This window comes from Pimephales promelas, chromosome 24 (assembly GCF_988280905.1).
Source record: "Pimephales promelas chromosome 24, fPimPro1.hap1.1, whole genome shotgun sequence".
NCBI lineage: Eukaryota > Metazoa > Chordata > Actinopteri > Cypriniformes > Leuciscidae > Pimephales > Pimephales promelas.
In genome coordinates, this window is record NC_142792.1 from 17,703,346 (window position 1) to 17,719,494 (window position 16,149).

General features: G+C 34.4%; 1 protein-coding gene across 5 annotated transcripts in view; it reads right to left on the reverse strand.

The window, feature by feature from the left end:
* Positions 1 to 602: 602 nt before the first annotated feature.
* b4galnt3a (beta-1,4-N-acetyl-galactosaminyltransferase 3a) overlaps positions 603 to 16,149 on the reverse strand; it is a 58,810-nt gene continuing 43,263 nt past the window's right edge. For 4 of the 5 annotated variants that reach the window (XM_089126813.1, XM_039668466.2, XM_039668463.2 and 1 more), the window contains 17 exons: positions 14,560 to 14,649; positions 14,392 to 14,482; positions 13,790 to 13,890; positions 11,726 to 11,793; positions 11,559 to 11,634; positions 11,411 to 11,477; positions 10,785 to 10,928; positions 10,593 to 10,699; positions 8,728 to 8,828; positions 8,531 to 8,592; positions 6,827 to 7,004; positions 5,994 to 6,217; positions 4,564 to 4,717; positions 4,408 to 4,480; positions 4,145 to 4,298; positions 3,842 to 3,968; positions 603 to 2,603 (listed from right to left, as the gene is read on the reverse strand). In XM_089126813.1, the coding sequence (XP_088982939.1) occupies positions 2,501 to 2,603; positions 3,842 to 3,968; positions 4,145 to 4,298; positions 4,408 to 4,480; positions 4,564 to 4,717; positions 5,994 to 6,217; positions 6,827 to 7,004; positions 8,531 to 8,592; positions 8,728 to 8,828; positions 10,593 to 10,699; positions 10,785 to 10,928; positions 11,411 to 11,477; positions 11,559 to 11,634; positions 11,726 to 11,793; positions 13,790 to 13,890; positions 14,392 to 14,482; positions 14,560 to 14,637 (1,908 nt within the window). In that variant the 5' untranslated portion in view covers positions 14,638 to 14,649 and the 3' untranslated portion in view covers positions 603 to 2,500. The remainder of the gene's footprint in view (positions 2,604 to 3,841; positions 3,969 to 4,144; positions 4,299 to 4,407; positions 4,481 to 4,563; positions 4,718 to 5,993; positions 6,218 to 6,826; positions 7,005 to 8,530; positions 8,593 to 8,727; positions 8,829 to 10,592; positions 10,700 to 10,784; positions 10,929 to 11,410; positions 11,478 to 11,558; positions 11,635 to 11,725; positions 11,794 to 13,789; positions 13,891 to 14,391; positions 14,483 to 14,559; positions 14,650 to 16,149) is intronic. The other variant, XM_039668465.2, reaches the window with a different exon arrangement.

Below are 16,149 nucleotides of genomic sequence, written 5' to 3' on the forward strand. Positions count from 1 at the left end.
TATATTGTATTTCTTTGTTCTGTTTTCATTGTGCAGCACATTGGACAAACTATGTTGTGATTAATAGTGTTTTATAAATTAAATTGACATTGACATGTAACACATTCCCACTGAGATTAAAACATTTTTCTTTTACATAACAAATGGAAATAAAATACTTGTTATTAATTGATTGACTAATGCTAGAGCTAAAGTAACTAAATGGCAACTGGATCCTAAAATTCTTCGGTAGTAAGTTGAGAGGATACCAACTAAAGTTGGCATCATCTAAAGTGGTTCACACTATATTTTTAGACTATTTGCTCATTGCAACTAATCTCACTTGACCTTGAACAACATTGAAGCACACGGTAAACTCAAAGGGACAAGAGACAAAGATTGTGGGTCTTCATACATTAAATACACATTACTAATTCAACAATTTGGGGTCAGTAGATTGCAGTAAAGATGCATTAAATTGATCAAGAGACATTTATAAAAACATTTATAAAGATTTCTATTTCAAATAAAAACTGTTCTTTCCAACTTTCTATTCATTACAGAATCCTGAAAATAATGAATAATCCATTAATAATAATAAGAAATGTTTCTTGAGCACCAAATCAGCATATTATTATTGCATATTTATTTATTGAAGAATCATGTGACACTGAAGAAGGAATATTTAGCTTTGCCATCACGGGAATAAATTACATTTTGAAAAATATTAAAATAGAATGCAGTTATTTTAAGTTGTAAAAATATATTTCACAATATGGTAACACTTTACTTTAAGGGGTGTGCATAACATGAGACATGACACCTTCATATCAAACTTCTCTTATCAGTATATACATAACACAAGTGTATAAACACCTATAAATTACTCGCAAATACATGTCTACTATTGGATGTTCAAAATACATATGAAATACATGTGAACACTAATATGAAATCCAAACCAATACATATTATTTTAGTAAAGAATACATATAATACAACTTGTGAAAAACTTGCATATACATATAAACTTGATGCACGCATTCACCTATAAATACTCGCATATACACACTCCACTCGCACATACATATAAACCCGATGCGTGCATACACATCCATAAAACACTCGCTCATACTCATAACACTCATACATACAAAATAAAACGTGAATGCATGCTTTAGTTGTGTATATATTTATATGCGAGTGATTTCATATGTACAGTAGTGTAAAAGGAAGTAATTTCTTCTTCTTCTTTCGCAGTTTTAGCTGGTTTGCCAACTGCCATTAAACTATGAAAGAAGAAGAAGAAATGACTTCCTTTTACACTGAGAAGTTCACGCGCATCTACATATGAAATCACTCGCACATACATATATACACAACTAAAGCATGCCTCCATCTTTTAATTTGTATGTATGCACGAGTGTTTTATGGATGCAATGTATTGGTTTTATATGTATGTGCGAGTGAGTGTTAATAGGTGTAGCCTATGGACATGGAAGTTTATATGTGCGAGTGTTTATAGGTGTGTCTAGCAGCGAGGGTATATGTATGTGTGACATCCAATAGTAGACATGTATATGCGAGTAATTTATAGGTGTGTATGCATGTGTGTTATGTATGTACTGATAAGCGAAGTTTGATTTAAATCCTACGTTTTAAATCCTCATACCTTCATGATATGACATGACATGAGTATGAAGTTTTAGGCATGTTTATAACAACTGTCATTAACTGTCATTCGCTCATGACATTTTAAGTGCAAACATGACTTTGGTTGAGATGTCTTTGTTAGGACAACTTGACAAACCAGTACATAATAATAACCTGTCAAGTGTCTTGGTAATGACAACTTGACAAATTATCAAAACTAAGAAACCACTTAGCTTGATGGGTTAATAAACATTACATTAAACTGTCAGGTAGGTTTTGACATTGGCTGTCATGTTAGTCTTATGCACACCCCTTCAAGTAAAGTGTTACCCTTGGCCAGTAGCTAAACATACAAAAAACAAAACGCTTTTGAGTGTGCAGAGCAAGCTGAATAAATAATAGATGATTGTTTGTATATGCCCCCCCCCCCCAGTATGAGTTTTATTTTTATTTTTTATATAAAACACTTATTCATTCAAACTCAAAGTATAGTAATCTTATAACTTAATTTAAAAGGCCCTTTCTGCTTGTAAAGCATGCATTTCCCCCTCCAAATCAGCAAAAATCCCTCCCAAAACCAGTTCTAAAGATTTCATTGTCATGTAAATCACATTGCTCACTGCCTACATAATGCTGAAACAAATACTAACCTCCAATCTACACTTGTATAACAATGGCACATCCTGATATAGCATTATACTTTTTGTCTAGATCGATTAATCCATGAGTTCTGAGTTGAATCCATGAAGTCTGAGCATTTATTGATAGGTTACGGCATGATTGAGTTGACAAATGATACCAGCTGTGGGGCAAGGTTTGTGCTTAACTGTTTTTTTGTTTTTTTTGGGGAAATAAATATAATTCGTATTTAGCCTGGATTGTTGTTTACCCACATTCCACGTTTGGAGTGGAAATGGTGGAAAAAGTTTCTCAGGTGAAGTCGTTCCACCTCTAACCCATTGCTTAACACTCTAAAAGAGAAAAATAAAAGGTTTAAAGATATAATTTTGGATAATATAATCATTATTATTTTTTTAATTAAAGGTGCACTCAGTAATTTAAAACAAAAAATGTTTTGGTAACACTTTAACAATACGGGTGCACTAATATGCATCAATTCATGCTTAACTAATGCACAGATAATCTCATGACGAACTAAACCATTAATGAATGATTACTGCATCAGCAACTAATAAAGAGTCTATATGATTAATAGATCAAGTAATACATGAATTGCTATTAATTCAGTGTGTCATTGTGTATTAATTCCTTAATAACATATTTTATGAACTAATAGTGTAAATTAATGTGTTAAAAGCTATGCATTTCAGCTTCCAGTTGTCTGCTTTAATTAATCATTAGCTAATGATTTGCAAAGGTATCATTTTGTTATGACTTTACTTATTGGGGCACGTCATTATTAACTAGTCCTTTAGTAATTGTAGTAATTTGCACATGAATTTGCACTAAAAATGAAGTAATTAACCATATATTAACGCATATTAGTGTACCTGTCATTATCTGGAAGTTGAAATACAAGGCTTTCTGGAAATTAACATATTAATTAACACTATTAGTTAAAAAAAATAGTGGAATTAATCGACAATTACGTATTAAATGAATAACAATTCATGTATGAACTAATACATTAACCCTACAAACTCTTAATTAGTTCCTAATGTGGTAATCATTAATGAATAGAATTAGTTCAGTATTATCTGTTGTTTCTTGTTTTCCAGTACACACATCAGTCTTACAGTCATATACTATGGCATTCAAGAAGTTTTTGCATGTTATTGACACTTGAGTATTTAGTTTTTTTGTTATACACTTGTTTCCATGTTACTTTTCTTTGTACTTTGTAAACTGCCTTTGAGCACTGTTTAAATATGTACATATAAAGTCAACATAATATAATTATTATTATATTAGCAGGAGTAGTACTAGTAACAAGCAATTGTATGACATGGTTGGTCATGTGATTTCAAAATGGTGCTGCCAACTCCTTGTAGAATAAAACAGCCTTTCCTGGAAGACTGATTATTCGTCTCATGTGGGTGTACATCACTGAAATAATACTGTATATCTCAAAAGTTCTAGAATTTCTTAAACTGCCAAACTTGTTCAATCATTGAAAAATTACTGAGTGCACAGGCGTGGTCAACAAAACACTAGGAATTTTTAAAAAAAGACAAAAGGCTTTCATTACCTGTCTAATAACTCCCAGTCTTCACCCCCCCATTTGTCTTTGAATTCTCTGGTGTTCATGCCACCAATACGGTCCATGTCTGACTTGTAGATTCCCATCAAACCATAACCAGCAACCTCCCAAAGACCTATGGAAGAGCAGAGATATTTGAACTTACTTAAACAATGCCAGTATTAGCATTGGTAGCATGAATGTGCATATCCTAAAGGAATATTTGCCTGCAAAGCAGGAAAAGTAGAGTTCATGTTTTAGATAACCTTAGGCTTTGGTTTGGCATGAGAGCCACTTTAAAGAGTACCGTACCAAATGGGGCTCTTGGTGAAGCACCACAATCCAACCTCAACACCACTGGAGCATAAACCATCTTCCCCTCGATACAATGTTTTCGTATACTGTTTATTATATTCACAGGATAGTAGAGGTGCAGGTCACAAAGAAACAAAATACTGTGCTCATCCTGAGGAGGAAAGACCAAAATTAAAACTTTCCATTCATTCATTCATTCAAAAAAGTAGCTTGACAGGAGAAAGAAATCGGAAACACAAAGAGCTTTGATTGTTACCTACTTCAACAAGATCTATTCCCGCTTGAAGGCCACCAGATCTTTGAAAATTACCCTCCATCCTCTTAAACTTGTAACTGTGTGAATGTTGACACAATTAGCCATCGATATCGCGCACTTAAAAACACACTCACATGCAGTTTAAAACAAAGTGTTTTACCTTGGTAATTTTGCCTTTTTGAGTCTCGCCTCAATATCAATGTCAGAGCTGTTGTAGTCAATAATTATTACATTAAAGTTTTTGTCCCCAGTTGCTCTGTACACCTTTTCCATTTCCCTGATAAACTGTATGATCCATCTGGCTTGATCTTTCACTGTTTGGAGAAAAATGAAGCTTGAAAACGCAGTATTTGAACACATACGTGGACAATATGAGATGAGATTCAGTTCATTTCGATAATCCACTTTAGACATTCTACTAACTATAAGTAACTTCATAAGAACAAGTAGCTACTTGCCAACTAGCAGTCATTTGTATTTGTACTGTCTGCTTAATATCTGCAAACACTTTTTTTGATGCTCCGCTAAAAGACATTATGCTGCACCTTTTTTAACTAACATGTCAACTTATTCTACTAATCCAAACCCTAACAGCTGACCTTAACCCAACAGTCTTCTAACAATCTACTCATCCTCTGAGAGTTTGTTGACATGTAGTTGCAAATGTACTAATAAGTAGAATGTCTAAGTTTAACAAGAATGTTTGAGTAGGAAGAAACGGTCACATTTTTGTCATTCTTGCAGTTACAAGGTTTACACAGTACGCTCATTCCATGACTCATTTCTCATTTTTGGAAACGAAAACACCTTGTTAGAAGAATAAACCGAATTTATTACAGTTTATTTGTACCTTAAGAAAATATATTACTACTTAAGAAGTACTCACTCTTTTTTATTTTATTTAATTGTTTTTTTATTAAGTTATTGAATCTCCACTTATTTTACTGCTTGATATAGCTTAAGCTTAATGCATTGCTGCAACGAATTCTCACCCCAAGGCGTCACCTTTTGACCATGCTTCAATATTCAACGCTTTAGGCGCCCTTCAGTTACATTAATTCCTTAATAACATATTTTATGAACTAATAGTGTAAATTAATGTGTTAATTACCACAATTAGTCAAAGCTATGCACTTCAGCTTCCCGTTGTCTGCTTTAATTAATCATTAGCTAATGATTTGCAAAGGTATCATTATGTTATGACTTTACTTGTTGGGGCACATCATTATTAACTAGTCATTTAGTAATTTGCACATGAATTTGCACTAAAAATGAAGCAATTAATCATGTATTAACGCATATTAGTGTATCTGTCATATTATCTGGAAGTGATAATATCTATTCTTAACTGACGCTAAAGGGCGCCTAAACCGTCAGATATTGAAGCATGGTCAAAATGCTTCCCAAGGCGTCAGTTAGGTGAGAATGGATTATTTTAATTATGTATTTGGCTTTTTAGAGGATCTATTATGGCGTGTTTGAAGTCTGACAAAGACATGAATTGCTCCTAGTTGAATATCCAATTTGTAATTCCAACTAGACATGCAACACAGTTAAAAGACAGATATTGATACATCGAAGTAGTTTTACCTGCCACAATTATATGAACAGTAGCAGATGGGTTCCAGTTGAATGCTTTTGGACTGCAGAGAAACATTTGTTTCGATGACTCTTCAGCTAGTGCATAAACGTAACGTGAAACAAGAACTTTCTGACCATGTGGGCCCACAAGTTCCAGTTCCAGCAGATAACGACTTCCCACTCCCTGATCTTCACGCCTCACAACATTCACCACACGCAACAGGGAGTAATCACTGTGAAGATATGAAAGCATAAAAAAAATAGCATAACTGGACTCACCTACTGTACTTTTGTGTGTGGTCATGTTTGAACAACAGAAAGAGTATGTCGTTCTGGGTGTGGCTGAAAAGCCAACCGTGCGAATTAGGAAGACACGAACACTTTTACAAAGGGTAAACTGTCAATTAAATAATGCTTTAGTTTTCTAGAAGAGGAATTAGACAGCCCCGCTCTAACACTACACGTTTCGCATGTCTCCTTAAGCAAACACACCTGATTCAGGACATCAGCTCATTAGTAGAGAATCCGAGCCTGATATGGGTGTCAGACAAAGGAGACTTGCAAAACGTGCAGTGCTGCGCCAGGAATGTGGTTGGGAACATCTGTTCTAGAACATATAACCGTACAAAACTAATAAATAAATAAAAAGTGACACAACTAGCCACACTTTGGGGGTAAGATGTGTCCTGTGAAGTTAAGGCATTGTGAAATGGGATTTACATTTCAAATGTTGACACTCAAAACATTAACATAAATGAATGTTGTAATTGAATTCTTGATAGAAAATTCCCACCTCCACCCCCCCTTTGCCTTTTCTTGACTGGGCAACTGGGCAAGCTCACCGTGTCTCTTCTCTTGAACGCAGTGCTTCCAAAAAGGCTCGAACGATGCGCATGGCATGATCTTGGGACATCACAATGTTTCCAGATGTTCTGCAGGAATTTGCCACAACGGTAGTTTGCTTTGAAGCAGCATTGAGGGGTTTGACGTCATAGACACGCTGCCAAAAAGGACCTTCACCTGAGTTTTTGTAAAATGTTTTAGAGTACTGAATTCAGCAATTATTGCATTTGCACTGTATTAAGTCATTGGAGACTACAATTGTAAAAATAATGGTTCTTCAAGAGTTCTTTGAATCACTCTGGGTTAAGAATAAGTACTGTCAAGTTCACAAAGAATCGCCTACATAATAAGAAACATTTATTTCAGTACTGTAGCTGCACTGTAGGGTATAGCATTTATGATACGGACTCAAACCGAATGCTTTAAATGTCTCAAATTCTCATTACCATATATATATATATATATATATATATACTACCGGTCAAAAGTTTTAGAACTTTAGAACTTAAAAAAAAAAACAGTAATATTGTGAAATATTACAATTTAAAACAGCGGTTTTCTATGTGAATATATAGTGAAGTGTAATTTATTCCTGTGATTAAAGCTGAATTTACAGCATCATTACTCCAGTCTTCAGTGTCACATGATCCTACAGAAATTATTATAATATGATGCTCAAGAAACATTTATGATTATTATCCATGTTGAAAACAGTTTTTTACATTTTTATTTCAGGATTCTTTGATGAATAGAAAGTTCAAAAGAATAGAATTGATCTGAAATGGAAAGCTTTTGTAACATTAATCACTACCATTCAAAAGTTTGGGGTCAGTAAGAAATTATTTTATATTTTTGGGGGAAAGAAATTATAAAATACTTTTATTCATCAAGGATGAGTTAAAATTTATCAAAAGTTACAGTAAAGACATTTATAATGTTGGAAAAGATTATATTTTAAATAAATGCTGTTCTTTTGAACTTTCTATTCATCATTGAATTTTGGGGGGAAAAATGGTACACGACTCTGTTCAACATTGAAAATAATTTGTTTTTTGAGCATAAAATCAGCATATTAGAATGATTTCTGGAGGATCATGTGACACTGAAAACTGATGTGTAATCAGCAACAGTAATGATGTTGAAAATTCAGCTTTCAAATTACATTTTAAAATATATTAAAATAGAAAACAGTCATTTTAAATTGTCATAATATTTCACAATATTACTGTTTGTCTTTTTTTTTTCATCAAATAAAGCAGCCTTGGTGAGCAGAAGAGACTTCATTTAAAAACAGAAAAAATCTTACTGATCTAAAACTTTTGACCAGTAGTATATATACTGTACGTATATATATATATATATACTGGGTTTCTAACTTTATTTTATTAATTGGGAATTGATTGTATGATAAAAAAAAATATATTAAAAACTAAAAAAAAAATATTAATCAAAAATAATATTACTGTGAATAGATTTTATAAAGCTGCATCACCTCCAACAGTAGCCTAACACAATGGCCAAATAGTAGTTTGGCTATTAACATTAACTTGGCCTAACATTTACATGACCATGCCGTCAAACAAAAAGAATATTTCATGAGCAGAATCCTTCAAGAGACCGGGATTTCATTTTTAGCACTTTGTGAAATTCGTTTTTTTCTATAACCTTTATTTTCAGGGTTAATATTGGAATAAAAGTTTTACCTGTATTTATCTTTTGTACATCAGGGTCTTCAACCTCAGTCAGGTATGCAGAAAGTCCTTTACTAAAAAAGTGAAGCATGTACAATACATGTACAAGTAGTACAGTTAGTTACAAACAAGAAATGCAGGTTAAGCTAGTGAACTAATGTGAAGACTACAGAACAAGACAATATCAAGCAATACTGTATGCTTCATACTCTGCCTGAAATGATGGATCTTTCGAGTAAAAGCACATCTCATCATCGACACCACGAGTTTGCCTTGTGTAGTCATTTGGGTACACTGAAGAAAAATGAATCTATAAGAAAAAGAAACAGGGCCAAATATATTAATTATCCTGACGGCACTCGCAAGAAAATGGATAAGTAGGCAACAATAAAATGTACAGATATTACACTATTTAAATATTATTAGAAATACATAGGCTACTGAGTTACTAAAAAAATCTTGTTTAATTTCAAGATCAAGGTGAATTATCCATTGTTGCTTTTACAGCTACAAAGCTGGGAGCACTAAATGATATTCAAAGTCCAATTGCATGCTTTTAGCATTATATAGAGCACATAAAATAGTACTTGAGATTATCACTGCCACACTTTGTTTGTTGCGCCAGCCGCAACGTTGAAGAAAAATAGAAACCATTTCTAAAATAGAACTGTCACATGTCACCGTGGCGGCTGGTTAGGACAAAAACTATTTAAAAGATACCTTTTATCACGCGTCACGTACAGTTAGGACACGGTGTTGCAGTTCAAATATCTAATCTAGGTCAAAGTTCATTTTTAAATATATTGTTCATTGTTAAATCATTTTTATACTTGTATAGTTGTACTTACTGCAGACTTATTGCTCTAACTGCTTTTCGTAAAAAAAAAAAGAGAAACAAAAAAGATTCTTAACTTTACAGGAGGAAATGTAAAACTTCAAGATCAAACACAGCAAACAACAGATCAGCAGATACGGAGTTGGTTAAGACAAGTTTAACAAGATTTATAATGAGAAAATAGAGATACAAATCACATTTGCTTAACAAAGGTGTTATGAAACAAGCCCTAAAGCAATGACACTTCTATCCTGGAGGATAAAGAAACAACAGGCAAAACAAATTATACAATTAGAAACACTAAAACCCAAAAGCTATGTAACAGATTAAAAGGTTGTTTGAATAATACTACAAGGATCTATTTATGTAGTATATACTCAACCAAATAGGGCCGATACTCCAACTATAAAACGATTTTTGGATTCTTTAGATCTTCCGACAATAGGGGAACAACAGAATGAAATACTGCAGGCTGAAATAACAATAGAAGAATTAAATTGTGCCATTTTTAGCTGAAAGCAAACAAGGTACCAGGCACAGATAGTTCTCCATCTGAATTGTCTACGCTATCTCACGACCAATTCGTACGAGTGATTCAAAAGTGGCTAATTCGTACTAATTCATACGACCTCACTCGTACGAATTCGTACGATTTGTCTAAACCCACGTGATGGTTATGTTTAGGGGCGGGGTCAGGGGTAGGTCATTCGTACGAATTCATACGAATTGGCTAATTCGTAAAATATGTACGATTTAGCAAAATCGTACTAATTCGTACGAGTGAGGCCATATACGAATTGTTGCGAATTAGCCACCTCGTAAAATTCGTACGAATTCCCGTGAGATCGGGTTGGAATTGTACAAAATATTTGGATCCCAAGTAACACTCATATTGCTTAACTGCTTTGAGAGTGGTCATGTTGAAGCCTCAATCCGCAGCGCTCCACCAAGGAGGGGTGCAAGGTGTCAGGCTTTTGGGCCTTCTCTCGATATAGAGTGTCATTTTAGCCTCTACTCTTTAAGCTCGAACTTCATACAAGTTGGTTAGCCTCCATCAAACCTCCTCGGGAAGCTGTTTTTAGGCTCTATGAGCCTCTTTAGCGATTGCTTAGGTCTGAGCATTGTTAAGTCGTTTGGTTCCCTTAATCGTGTTTGGCTACTGCTTTTATCGAAAATGCTCATCAGTAGCATAAAGTTTAGTTTATGCACATTTCTATACATTAAAAATGTTTAACTTACCAAATATACGCCTTCATATCGTCCAATCGGTTCAGCGAGTATATAACTTGGTTTGTAATGGCATTCGGGAAACACGTCTTTCAGGTAGGATTCATCTAGTATTTTGTCTGGTTAACAGAAAGAGAACAGTCAAAATGTCATTCAGGCAATTGTAATCTTCAAATTTCCATGTAAATTGGAGATAATGCTGACATTTATAGATGTGATCCCGTGGGTCTTCTCCGATATTTTCTCCTAAAGGATGAGGTGACAAGGGAATCGGCTCAAGGAGTCTATCGTAACTTGCTTTTGTTTGAGGTATGTGGTCAATATCTCCCATTCGTAGGGAAGATTCATCTGACAAAGAAATGAGTGTACATGTTTTCATGATTTTCATAAGGAAAAAATATATTCAAGGTTAGTTTAAAACCAAAAATTAAAATTCTGTTAATAATTACTCACCCTCATGTTGTTCCAAACCCATAATCCTTTAATTTATTTCAGAACACAAATAAAATAATTTTATGAAATCTGAGTGCTTTCTGTTCTTCCATTGACAGTTTCGCAGCTACCACTCTTCAAGCCCCAGAAAAGTAGTGAAGACATAATGAAAGTAACCAATTGCGTCGCTCCATAAAATTAAGGTTAAACCACTGGAGTCACATGGATTACTTAAGATGTCTTTACTACCTGGTGCTTGAAAGTGGTAGTCACATAGACTGTCGCTCTCTGATTTCATTGAAAAGATCTTCATTTGTGTTCTGAAGCACATTACATCACATCAGCAAAATAAAAAATCTCATCAGGCTCATAATTTTGTAATTTTGCAACAAACATACCTTCATATAATGATAAAAACTCAGAGGTTATCACAGAAAAAATGGCATTGTCATGGTTTAAACTCCACTGCAGAAGAAAAACAGAACAAGATCAACAGTTGATTTTACAAGCTAAACTTTTTTCGTTACAGACACAAACAGTACATACCGCAATTTCCAGATGATCAATTCCGGCATTCTGTTTTAAAATGACTTCAAAAAAATATTTCATGTCTTTCACTAACCTAGGGAAGAAAGAGAGACTGGCATCAGTTGGGTTTTATACAGTCTTTTTTTATTAGTTTTTTGAAATATCCAAAAATAAAAATCCCGTACAAGATAGGTTTGGATATCTGGGATGCAAATTTCCAATACTCGCCTGGAGCAGTCCATTCACTTCCTGTCTGATTCGTGAACAGAAAAATGCCACAATCATAACTTGACACTTTTTTATGTCTGTATATAATAGTATATACCAAAAATTTAAACCAATTTGCATCTGCAAATACATTATGCAATAGCTTTTTTTCTATGATCGAAAGCCAAATGACAAAGCCAACATGGCATATGTACTGTAGTACTTCCAGATTTCATTCATACTACAAACGCTATATTGAACATAGTTGAACAATGGATGGATAGTTCCTCATCAAATGTAGTATCTACTCAGTATGCAAATCTGGATGCAGCTGCTACACTGAGATGAATCTCTTCCACACCTCATTCTTAGTAATCAGTAGTGCATTTAATTTCTTTAATAAATTCAATCATTTGTCAAGTCTTGTTTGTACTCTTGTGTGTTGACAACCTGGTTCTGACTTTCTTCTTTGTGACTGTTCCAAAAATCTTTTTGTTTTTTGACAGTCATTAACTCCCCATTTAAATTAATAAAGGAATATCCCCTGTTTTATAACAACATAACATATAAACTTATCTCTCATTCCGCAGTTTATAAAAACAAAACAAGACATGTTTAGAGTATTGCAATGGAAAACTATGGAGCAAGTGTCACAAGACTGGTTTTGCAGCAACAAGGAAACAGTATCTATGCAGCAGTCTTTTTTAAATTATAAACTTACAGAAATGCTCGGGAGATTAGGAAACACTGGACAGAACAACCAGAGGTAAAAATCCAGATTTGTAAAAATCTAATTTAGTTGCTGCCTTTGAAAATAATAATAATAAAAAAATAATATTTTTTTAATAATCAAAAAATAATAATAATAATAAAGTGAATTCAACTAACTTTTTAAAATCTAGACAAGATGAATATTGTATAACTTAAAAATTAAGTTCAAATTGGTTAAATAATATTAAAGAGGTAAAATAATCAAATGCCATATTTTTGCACATTTTTTGTCACAATTGGCTTGACGGGAGTTCAGCATTCGGCATCATTTCTTTAATGCAATGTGTGCTTTAAATAGTTATTTTTTAAAGAGCCTTAAATATGGTGGTTTATTATGGTTCCCTTTTAAGTGGAACTCGATGCTGCTTCACGGTTTTGTGTGAGCCGGTGTCTGAAGCATGTGTGGAAAATGCCGTTCTTGATTGGCCAACAGCGTGGGCAGGGGACGTAACATTGCACGTCACTGAGACCATAAATATAAATAAACGAAACCAGCTTCTTTGTCTTCAGGAATCCCTTTCTTTGCGTGTATGTGGAAAGTACTGTGTGTTATTGGGGAGCAGACATCCTATCGAGACAGGGGCTGAAGCCTAGGGGTTGGAGACTCAACTGGGGGAGTTGATTTGGAAGTGTTTTCCACACGTGCTTCAGAAACTGGCTACCATAGTAGCCGGTTCCCATAATGTCAACGTCTTGACGCAGTATCTCTTTCCCTATCAAGGAACTGAGTTGTAATTACATATGTAATTGCAACACATGGTCACTACAACAGTGCTTAAATAGTTTATAAATCATGTACTTACACTTTCTAATTTCTCTTATGAACCACTGACAACTCCTAAAAAACTGGATACCTAAGGCAATACCTAATTTACAATTGATAAATTGATCATTAGTTAAGTATGAAAATACAATTAAACACATTATAGATATGCTTATAAATCAAGAATAAAGCATTTATAGTTAGTAGAACTACTTACTAATTTATATTAATTATTTATAAATGATGAATTAACTGTTTACTAATGTTTAACTAATGACTAATAGCGTACAGTTATTAAGTGTTAGCCAAACGGTTACTTTATGGAAAACAGCTGTGTGAAGATTCATCCAAGTCTCATATTCCATGGGTTTGGAATGACACCAGGTTGAGTATAGACAGAATCTTCTCCCACTAGTGTGATACATCGCATAATTTTATATTCAGTTCCATTGTAAATCTCACCCACTTGAATCACTCACCCACTTGAATCATTCACACCAAAAATTACCTCACCAACATAAGCGAGAAGTTGAAGGTTTTCTGGATTTTCGTTTACACTGAGCCAGAACTCAGAGTTATCATCAGAGGAAACAGCAAAAATAAATTCTCCTATAAACAGAAAAATATCAGTGTATTGGTTTATTTCCTCCATATGTGTGAAATTACATATAATATACAATAATAATAATAATTAAAGCTGCAAGCAACATTTAACGGTGTTCAAGCAATTCAGGCCTTTAAGGCCTTTAAGCACAAAAGCACCAAAATACATTAATACATGATTTACCATGGCAGTTATGAGGAATTTAGTACTTTTGGTTGCTGTAGCGCCACCTATGGGCTGAGTTTCAATTCTCTAGGCCTTGAGGCTAAGTCAAACGGTCTAGGGGTTATGAGCAATTTAGTACTTTTGGTTGATGTAGCGCCACCTATGGGCCAATCGGGCTCATAATCTGATGGGTTCTCCTCAATTTGAGGCCCTACCATCTGCCTTGTTTCAAGTCTCTAGGCCTTACGGTTTGGGCTACACGATAAGTTTACAATAGGTTTTCAGCACTTTGTGCTTGAACACCTAAAAAAGAAAAACTTTTATTTTCATGCTGGACCTACCAGTTTCTGAAGGGTGAAGGTAGCCAAAGATTCTTAGACCATAATTGCTCCATTGCGGGGACACAGCAAGTCTGCTCACCGTAGTACGCACCTTTACAAAACCCAATGATATTATGCACTGAGACAACCATTGTTGATAGTATACAACTAAATGTGTGTAGAACTAACATTGGGAAATAGGGGATAGAGCAGGTTATTCTTAAGTTGATCAAGGGATCCGCCGCAACAGTCTTCAAAAACGTGCATATTCACTCGACCCTGAGGGGAAGATAAAAATGCACCATCAAAAAAGCAATCAAACTCTAGTAGTGAATAGGCACCGATAAAATGCATTAGCTACAATTTATGTATCAGTGTCAGCTCCGTGAACAGCAGCAGTCACTCTTAAAAATAAAGGATCAAAGTGGTTCTCAATCTTTTTAACTCAATTATCCTTATAGTCCAACACATAAGATATGTTTCCTCCAGTATTTCTGCTGTAATTATAACAAAGATGCTTGTTTTCTAAAATGTTTTTAGTATTGTTTGTGATTTTAGCATTTCAACAATTTTAGCATTTTCAAACTGAACTGCCAGGCCTATTTTCTTTGGGACATTCTAAAATGCTTAACGTGAAAAAGCTTTTCGTGATTCAATGTACCTAAACAAGGATCGCCAAATTTCTCTTTCATATTGTTCATCATAACTTAAAACTGTCAAAAAATCTAACCAGAAATTTGGCGATGATCACTGATCGTCGTTTAGGCACATTTAACCGTCAAGCTATTTCAGCCCAAGACGTCATACAACTGACGCTTTTGACCATACGTCAACATCCGCCGTTTTAGGGTACCCTTAAATCGTAGTCTAACCCTAACCCAGACCTAAACCTACCTGCGTCATCTAACTGACGCTAAAGGTAAAGCGTCAGTTAAATGACGCCCTAGGATCGCGTCATGTAACTGACGCTAAAGGGTGCCCTAAAGCGTCGGATGTTGAAGCATGGTCAAAATTGTCAGTTAGATGACGCCTTGGGATGAGAATGCGTTGGCTTTTTCCTACAATAGCCTCAATGAAGCAGAAACGCGAGAGTTAGTTCACCCAATAATCAAAATTAAGTCTGCCTAAGGGATCGAAACTTGACGACCCAGAAAGTCAGTGAAGAAAATGTTTAAATATTCCATGTGACTACAGTGGCTCAAGTATAAGTTTATCAAGCGACGCGAATACTTTTTGTGCGAAAAAAACAAACAAAAATAACAACTTTATTCGACTACTCCTTTTCTTCCTTGTAGGCCTGAGACGACACTTCAAGAGATTTCCACGACGCATGCGCGAGAATTGCGATCTCCTTCAACTACTTCAGTTCAGTTCAGTATTTGCGTCACTTGATAAACTTATACTTGAGCCACTGTAGTCACATGGAATATTTAAACATTTTCTTCATTGACTTTCTGGGCCATCAAGTTTCAATCCCAATAATCAAATTTAATCAAAAATATCTTCATTTGTGTTCTGAAGACGAACAAAGGTCTTACGGGGTTGATACAGCATGGGGGTGAGTAATTAATGACTTAATTTTAATTTTTGGGTTAACTATCCCTTTAATGTCAGATAACGTCCATAATAATTGGATTTTGGTTCAATTTTTTTTTGACAGTTTTTAGTGGTTATGAGGAGCAATATGAGAGGGAAATATGAGAGGGAATTTAGGTAATCATTGTTTAGGTACATTAAACCACCAATTTAAATGAATCTTTTTATTGAACTGGTTCTAAT